The 8505-nt window shown below is 50.3% G+C and overlaps 1 protein-coding gene across 5 annotated transcripts; it reads left to right on the forward strand.

The window, feature by feature from the left end:
- Positions 1–39: 39 nt before the first annotated feature.
- On the forward strand, positions 40–4743 carry TMEM25 (transmembrane protein 25). Of its 5 annotated transcripts, none has more exons than XM_047753236.1 (9): positions 40–97; positions 643–736; positions 1000–1311; positions 1911–2201; positions 2403–2534; positions 2831–2861; positions 2986–3116; positions 3259–3345; positions 3495–4743. In XM_047753236.1, the coding sequence occupies exons 2-9, from the start codon at positions 667–669 to the stop codon at positions 3566–3568; spliced, it is 1128 nt and encodes a 375-aa protein (XP_047609192.1). In that variant the 5' UTR covers positions 40–97; positions 643–666; the 3' UTR covers positions 3569–4743. The 5 variants fall into 5 exon arrangements, with proteins under 5 accessions (XP_047609192.1, XP_047609193.1, XP_047609190.1 ...); XM_047753237.1 differs by lacking the exon at positions 40–97 and adding an exon at positions 112–446; XM_047753234.1 differs by lacking the exon at positions 40–97 and having other exon boundaries at positions 112–736.
- Positions 4744–8505: the final 3762 nt, after the last annotated feature.

Below are 8505 nucleotides of genomic sequence, written 5' to 3' on the forward strand. Positions count from 1 at the left end.
GATTGGCCCCGCCTGGCGCAGCCTCGGCCCCTGCGGCGGACTGCGGTGTTCATCAGACCTGAGCAGTCGCTCTGGCTGCGCTCGAGGAGGGAACCAGGTGAGCCGCCCAGAAAGGCGGGGCGCGGGCGGGGATGCTTTGCGACTCCCTCGCCTCTCGGATCCCCTCCTCTGCGGCCCAAATCCGGAGGATGGGGAAAGGGGGAAAAGAGGGCGTAGATGGGAGAGGGGATTGGGCAGGAAAGAGCCAGAGTCGGGAGAAGGACGGGATACGTGTACGCTAGTGTGTGTGTGTGTGTGTGTGTGTGTGCGTGCGTGTGTGCGCGCGCATATGTGTGTGAGCTCCTTGTGCAGGCTGCACGATTGTTAGTTGTTTCTGTGTACCTGCGAGCGCGTGCTTGTTTGTCCCTTGGAGTAAGTGGTTAGTTCTGCGCCCGCAGGGTGAACAGGTACGTGCCAGCTGGGTTTGGACCTTTGGGCTTGGCCATTTGCTTCCTTGTCGTCAACCGCTGTGGGTCGGTCTACTTGTGTGTTAGCGTGCATGGTTTATTTTTGTTTCTGGGGAGTAATTTCATGGAGGAGTTACTAAGCTTGCCTGCTCTCACCTGGCTGCTAACATCGAGGCCCGCCCCCTTCTCTCGGCAGCCTGGGGCCCACACAGGGGCCACCATGGCGCTGCTTCCCGGGCCAGCAACCCTCCCGCACACACTGCTGCTCCTGCCAGCCCTTCTGAGCCCAGGTACACCCCTTTCATCCTTTGGCCGTGCATTTTTGGGGTCAAGTCTCCCTCTCTCCCCACCTTGCCTGCACCTTCGGTATGGGTACCCACTGCAGGCCCCAGGCACCAGAGCTGGGTTCCCCAAGGTCCAGCCAGTCCTGGTGAGAGAACCCAGGTGTTCTGTCTCTTGGCTTGCTGTCCCTCTGTAACTGGACCTCCCTCATCCTGGTTTCAGAACAGTACCAACTTTCCACCAGCCCTCCCTAGGACCCCCTGTGTTCCAGGTTGGGGGGAGTTGGCGCCACAAATTGATGGTCAGACCTGGGCTGAGCGGGCACTTCGAGAGAATGAACGCCATGCCTTCACCTGCCGGGTGGCAGGGGGGCCTGGCACCCCCCGATTGGCCTGGTACCTGGATGGACAGCTACAGGAGGCCAGCTCCTCGAGACTACTGAGCGTGGGTGGGAAGGCCTTCTCCGGAGGCACCAGCACTTTCACTGTCACTGCCCAGAGGGGTCAGCATGAGCTCAACTGCTCCCTGCAGGACCCAAGCAGTGGCCGGTCAGCCAACGCTTCCGTCATCCTCAATGTACAATGTGAGTGCCTCTGAGTGGACAGAGAGAGATGTTCTCTGCTTAGGGAGTCCCAGCAGCCGCCAGGCAGGTGGTCCAATAGGATATTTATTTATTTATTAGCCATACCCGCAGCATGTGGAAGTTACCGAAAGTTCCAGATGCGCCACAGCAGTGACCCGAGCTACTGCCGTGACAATGCCAGGTCCTCCACCCGCTGAGCCACAGAGGAACTCCCCAAAGGACATTTAACAAACACTTAAGTACTTTGCAAACGTTAACTCACTTTGTCCTCACTATAATCCTACAAGATAATGACTGTTGCTGTCTCCATTTTACAAGTGAAAAAACCTGAGACACAGAGATGTTAACCAATGTGCCCAAAGGTCCTGCCGCTGGGGAGCAGCAGCGCCAGGATTCAAATTGGACATTTTGGTTCTGGTATTTATACTCTTCATCTTTGTTTATACAAAACGCTGTCTCTCTGGCAGACCCAGCCATCCTGTTTCCCGGTCTGCTCTACGGAGAGGTCCGGGCCCCTAGGTCCCTTCTGAGTTGGGGAAGAAAGGGCAAGGAGTGGGAGGGGCTGTGGTAGGTACATACTGGTCTCTGCTTTGCACCAGTTAAGCCGGAGATTGCCCAGGTTGGGGCCAAGTACCAAGAAGCTCAGGGCCCAGGCCTCCTGGTCGTACTTTTTGCCCTGGTGCGTGCCAACCCGCCTGCCAATGTGACCTGGATCGACCAGGATGGGCCGGTGACTGTCAATGCCTCTGAATTCCTGGTGCTGGATGCCCAGAACTACCCCTGGCTCACCAACCACACTGTGCAGCTGCAGCTCCGAAGCCTGCCACACAACCTCTCGGTGGTGGCCACCAATGATGTGGGTGTCACCAGTGCCTCGCTTCCCGCCCCAGGTGAGCACTGCCAGCAATAAGCCCAGCAAAGCCTCGGGTGGGTGTGGGATCACAGTACAGAAATGAAAAGACTTGTTGCCCTTGGGTGGGTCTAGCGAAAGCTGTCCCTGGCTATCTTGGGCAAGCACGGAGTAGTGACCTGTAGCATCTCAGAGTTGGGGGCCTTGCCCACTTGGAACCTAACCGGAGGATGACCTGCAGGGCTCCTGGCCACCCGGGTGGAAGTGCCACTGCTGGGCATCGTTGTGGCTGGAGGACTTGCCCTGGGCACCCTGGTGGGGTTCAGCACCTTGGTGGCCTGCCTGGTCTGCAGGAAAGTGAAGAAGACCAAAGGTAGGGCCAAAGTGAAGCAGGGGCAGAGGGGGCCTGGGGGAGCAGAGGCGAGGTCGGGGGGTGGGGGTGGGGGGAGTGGCCAGGGCCCAGTAGCAAGTGGAGCTGGGGAGAATGTCTCTACAGCGGTAGGCCAGGTCTTCCTGGGTACGGCCACGGTTTAGACCACGTGCAGCCCAGGTAGCAGGGCAGGGCACTGGGAACCCAGTCTGGGCAAATCTGGCAACTCGTGGCCTGAGGGGGCAGGGCCCAGAGCAGGTGAGCACACTGAGACAGTGGCGTGGTTTCTTTGTCCTCAGGCCCGTCCCGGCGCCCATCTCTGATCTCTAGGTAATTTCCTGGGCCTGGGTGGATGGGCCAAATGGAGATGCAGCATGGGGGCAGCTGGGAACCTGTGCTTTCTGGTAGTTCTGGAACGGGCTCCAAAGCTGGAATCTGTGCCCTCTGGTGCCAGGGCACACCCAAGCCTTTGTCTGCCCTGTAGCGACTCCAACAACCTGAAACTCAACAACGTGCGTTTGCCACGGGAGAACATGTCCCTCCCATCCAACCTGCAGCTCAACGACCTCACTCCGGATTCCAGAGGTATCACCAGGGCCCTCTGTTTGCCCCTGTTTTATCTTAGGAGCTGCTTCTGAGCAAAAGAGAGAACTTGGGCCTTAGGAGGGGCTAGGCCCCACGGGCGTGTGCCTGATCCTGGGTGCCACCCACTTTGCCATCCCTACAGGGAAGCCAGTGGACCGGCAGACTGCACAGAACAACAGCCGGCCAGAACTGCTGGACCCAGAGCCTGGAGGTCTGCTTACCAGCCGAGGTACGAGAAACGGGCCTACTGCCCTCCTCCTCTGCTTCTCAGCCCTTTCGCTTGTGCCAGAGGCCTCTGAGTCCTCGAGAAAAGAGAGCTATCACACAGCTTCTAAGGAACGAGGGTTCCTGAGTCTCCTGGCATCTCCGACCCCGCAGGTTTCATCCGTCTCCCGATGCTGGGCTACATTTATCGGGTGTCCAGTGTGAGCAGTGATGAGATATGGCTCTGAGCTGAGGCTGAGACCAGCTCCTCCTTGGCCCCTGAGCACCCTCCCCATCCTCCTCCAAGGCATCTTCTGCCTGGCCACATTGCCGACGGAAAGAGGCCATGCCACTGCCACTTTTGCTTGCCCTCTGGAGCACAGGTATCCTTGGCGAGGCTCTTAGCTGGACCTAAGCCCTTGCCCCAGCTCCCGTTGGGGGCCTGCATGATTGCCTGTGCCCAGGCGGACTGAGCGCTTAGTCCAGGTGTGCCTGAGGTCATTCAGCATCTAGGTGTGGCCTGGCCCTGCTGGCTTGGGCCTGCTGTGCTCCACACCTCAGCACTTTGTACAGCAGGCATGGAGCACGCCTGGTTGGGAGGACCCTGCACGTCTTGGATTTCCTTCCCATGCTATGCAGCTTTGTTCCCTCAGGGAGAATGTAGGACCCTGCTAGCTGTAGAGAACCAGTCCCCAGCTGGGGGCACTGGCCAAGCACACAGCAGTCCCTTCTGCGGCATACCTCGCTGCCCCCTCAACCCCCGCCTCCTCTTGGGTATCGAGTTATGCCTTGGACCCGCTCCACTTCTCCACTGGGGCACTAGACTCCCCACTGGCCTGACGCCAGGGGTGCCAGCGCCTGGTGTTAGCACAAGTCAGGAGAAGAGTGGGAGGTGAGAAGTCTGGTGCATCCAGGACCATGTGTAGCTATGCATCGTTTTCTTAGTGTTAGCACTTTAAGCACAACTCCTGAGGAGGGGGTGAGCAAGGGCTCCAGGGCCCCATCCGTGGCTTTCCCAAGACTGGCCTTTTCATGATTCACTGTGAGTGCCCTGAGCCCCTGGGGTTGATGGTTTCCCACTCACGATGTCTCTCCCACCACTTGGGATCCCAGCCCTGAGCAGCCCTGGACTGGCCCCTCAGCAGGAAGCTTCCTATCCCACCCTCAGTTCTTTAGGGGATGGTCATAGTGGCTCATAACTGGACAGTGCCAGAAACCTTAGGGGACATGGAAAAAGGAGGGAGACCACATATCCCAAAACAAGCTAAGAATACTTTTGAAAAGCAACAAGGAAAAGAGTGCAAACCAGTAGAGTGCAAAATATATTTTTTCCTTGTTGATACCTTGTTTTGTGATTTTTCTCATTTTACTGCCTAGGACGGTGCCGAGCACACAATAGATTCAATAAACTTGACTGAGTGAATGTTGTATGTCTATTTCATTCCTTCAAATATGATTTTTTTGAAGTATAGTTGACTTACAAGATTGTCCTAATTTATTCCTACCCCACTCCCCTTTCCCCTCTGGTAACGATAATTTTTGTGCGTGTGTGTTTTTAGGGCCACACCTGCGGCACATGGAAGTTCTCAGGCTAGGGGTTGAATCAGAGCTGTAGTTGCCAGCCACAGCCACAACCACAGCAACACCAGATCCGAGCTATGTCTTCGACCTATACCACAGCCCAAGTCAATGCCAGATCCTTAACCCACTGAGTGAGGCCAGGGATCAAACCCAAGTCCTCATGGATACTAGTCAGTTTTGTTACTGCTGAGCCACAACGGGAACTCATAAGTTTGTTTTCCATGTCTGTGAGTCTCAGTTCATCTGTGTCATTTTTTTAGATTCCACATATAAATGATATATTTGTTTTTATCTGATTTATTTCTCTTAGCTTGATAATCACTAGGCCCATCCATGTTGCTGCAAATCACATGTTTTATTCTTTTTTATGGCTGAGTAATATTCCACTGTATTTATATACCACTTCAGTATCCATTCCTCTGCTGATGGACACTTAGATATCCAAATCTTGGATATTGTAAATAGTGCTGCTGTGAACATTGGGGTGCATGTGTCTTTTTGAATTAGAGTTTTCGTTTCTTCCAGATACATGCCCAGGAGTGGGACTGCTGGATCATATGGTAACTGTTTAGGTTTCACTTTGTTTTGTTTGACCACACCTGTGACATGCGTTAATTCCTGGGCCAGGGATCAAACCCAAGCCACAGCAGCAACCCAAGCCACACAGTGACAGTGCTAAGTCCCCAACCACTAAGCCACTAGGGAACTCCTCTACTTTTAGTTTTTTAAGGAATCTCCATACTGTTCTCACAGTGGCTGCACCAATTTATATTCCCACTAACAATGGAGGAGGGTTGCCTTTTCTCCACACCATCCTTAGTATTTATAATTTGTAGACTTTTTGATGATGGCTCTTCTGACCAGTGTGAGGTGATAACTTCATTGTAGTTTTGATTTGCATTCTTCTAATAACTATTGATGTTAATTAAGCATCTTTTCACGTGCTTGTTGGCCATCTGCATGTCTTTGGAGAAATGTCTACTTAGGTCTTCTGCCCATTTTTTGATTGGATTGTTTTTTTGATATTGAGCTGTATGACTTGTTTGTATATTTTAGAAATTAAACCCTTGTTGGTCACATCATTTGCAAATATTTTCTTTTAGTCTGTAGGTTTTTTTATTTTGTTGATAGTCTCCTTTGCTGTGCAAAAACTTTTGACTAGGTTCTATTTGTTTATTCAAGTAGGGGTTTTTTTTAAAGGAAATCTTTAAATCCACAGTAGAGAAAACAGCACAAACACCTGTGTATCCACCATTAACTGTTGAATCTTTGCTTCAGATCTTTTGTGTTTAAAAATAAATATTTTGAGGAGTTCCCGATGTGGCACAGTAGGTTAAGGATCCAGCATTGCCTCAGCTGTGGCTCTGATTTGATCCCTAGCCCAAGAACTTCCATATGCCAAGAGTGAGGCCAAAATAAATAAAGTTTTAGGAGTTACTGCTGTGGTGCAATGGGATCAATGGCATCTCTGGAACATCAGGATGCAGCTTTGATCCCTGGCCCAGCCCAATAATGTTAAGGATCCAGTGTTGCCACAGCTGCAGCATAGGTTGCAACTTTGGCTCAGATGTGATCCCTGGCCCAGGAACTCCATATGCCTTGAGGTGGCCATAAAAAGAATAAATATATACATACATAAAAAAATCTTTTTAAATAAAAAGGAAATACACCTGCTGCAACATGGATGAACCTTAAAAACATTATGCTAAGTGAAGTAAACCAGGTACAAAAGGATAAATTTTGTTATGATTCAACTTCCGTGGTGCCTAGACCAGGAAAATTCATAGAAAGTAGAAGTTACTGGGGACTGAGGGAGGGGGAAGAAGGAATTATTGTTTAATGAGTGCAGAGTTCAAGTGGGGATGATGAAAAAGTTCTGAAGCTGGGTAGTGTTGATAGTTGCACAAGGCGTGAATGTACTTATGGCTACTGAATTGTACACTTAGAAGAGGTTAAAATGGCGAGTTCCGGTTGTGGTTCAGTGGGTTAAGAACCCGACTAGTATCCATGAAGATGAAGGTTCAATCCCTGGCCTCGCTCAGTTGGTTAATGGTCTGGCCTTGCCGTGAGCTGTGGTGTAGGTTGCAGATGTGGCTCAGACCTGGCGCTGTGGCTGTGGTGTAGGCCAGTAGCTGCAGCTCTGATTTGACCCCTAGCCTCAAACTTCCATATGCTGCAGGCGTGGCCCTGAAAAAAGGTTAAAATGGTAAATTTCATGTTATATATATTTTAGTTTTTAAATTTTTTTTGTCTTTTTAGGGCCGCACCTGTGGCATATGGAGGTTCCCAGGCTAGGGGGTTGAATCAGAGCTATAGCTGCTGGCCTATACCACAGCCACAACAACACCAGATCTGAGCCACGTCTGCAACCTACACCACAGCTCACAGTGATGCCAGATCCTTAACCCACTGGGCAAGGCCAGGGATCGAACCCACAACCTCATGATTCCTGGTCGGGTTCATTAAGCACTGAGCCATGATGGGAACTCCTGATTTTTAAAAATTTTGATTACTGATTCAATATCCTTACTAATTACAGGTCTTATAAATTTTCTACTTCAGTCTTGGTAGGTTTTGTGTTTCTAGGAATTTGTCCATTTTATCCAGGTATCCAGTTTGTTGGCATACAACTGTTCCTAGCACTTCCTGCTCCTTTTCACTTCTATAGAATTGGTAGTAATGTACTCACCATTCCTTTTTTTTTTTTTTTTTTTTTTTTTTGCCACAGCCGTGGCATATGGAAATTCCTAGGCCAGGGATCTAATCTGAGCAGGATCTGATCTATCCTACGTCGCAGCTGCGGCAACACTGGATCCTTAACCCACGGTGCCACAACAGGAACTCTCCCATTTTCATTTTTTTTTTATTTGTTCCCCCCCACACACTTTCGTTTCTGATTGTAGTTGAGTCTTTTCTCTTTTTCTTAGACAGGAGGCTAAAGGTTTTTCAATTTTGTTAATCTTTTTGAAGAACCAACTTCTGGTTTTATTGTTTTTCTCTAATTTTTTTTTTAAATTCTCTTTATCTCTGCTCTAATCTTTATTATTTCCTTCCTTCCACCAACTTTGAGTTTAGTTTGTTCCTCTTTTTCTAGTTCCTCAGGTTATAAAGTCAGATTGTTTGAGATCTTTCTTCTTTTTTAATGTAAATGTTTATAGCTATAAATTCCCTCTGAGCTTTTGTTGTGTCCTATATAGATTTGGGAATGTTGTATATATATATATATTTTTTTGTCTTTTTGTTATTTCTTTGGGCCACTTCTCGCGGCATATGGAGGTTTCCAGGCTAGGGGTCGAATCGGAGCTGTAGCCTACGGCCTATGCCAGAGACACAGCAACGCGGGATCCGAGCCGCGTCTGCAACCTACACCACAGCTCACGGCAACGCCGGATCGTTAACCCACTGAGCAAGGGCAGGGACCGAACCCGCAACCTCATGGTTCCTAGTCGGATTCGTTAACCACCGCGCCACGACAGGAACTCCCCTGTATTTTTGTTTTCATTTCTCTCTTAAGTATTTTCTAATTTGCCTTGTGATTTCTTCTTTGTTCCATGGGTTAAGAAAGTACTATTTAATTTCCACAAAATTTTCAGTTTTCTTTATG

The sequence above is a fragment of the Phacochoerus africanus genome, chromosome 11 (assembly GCF_016906955.1).
Source record: "Phacochoerus africanus isolate WHEZ1 chromosome 11, ROS_Pafr_v1, whole genome shotgun sequence".
NCBI lineage: Eukaryota > Metazoa > Chordata > Mammalia > Artiodactyla > Suidae > Phacochoerus > Phacochoerus africanus.

What these genes read in the sequence shown, in the direction of transcription:
- TMEM25 (XM_047753234.1), top strand. Translation starts at nt 571, where the DNA reads ATGGAGGAGTTACTAAGCTTGCCTGCTCTCACCTGGCTGCTAACATCG. An exon ending in GAAAGTGAAGAAGACCAAAG is followed by an intron (nt 2,535 to 2,830) that starts GTAGGGCCAAAG and finishes CTTTGTCCTCAG; the next exon opens with GCCCGTCCCGGCGCCCATCT. An exon ending in AGGTCTGCTTACCAGCCGAG is followed by an intron (nt 3,346 to 3,494) that starts GTACGAGAAACG and finishes CCGACCCCGCAG; the next exon opens with GTTTCATCCGTCTCCCGATG.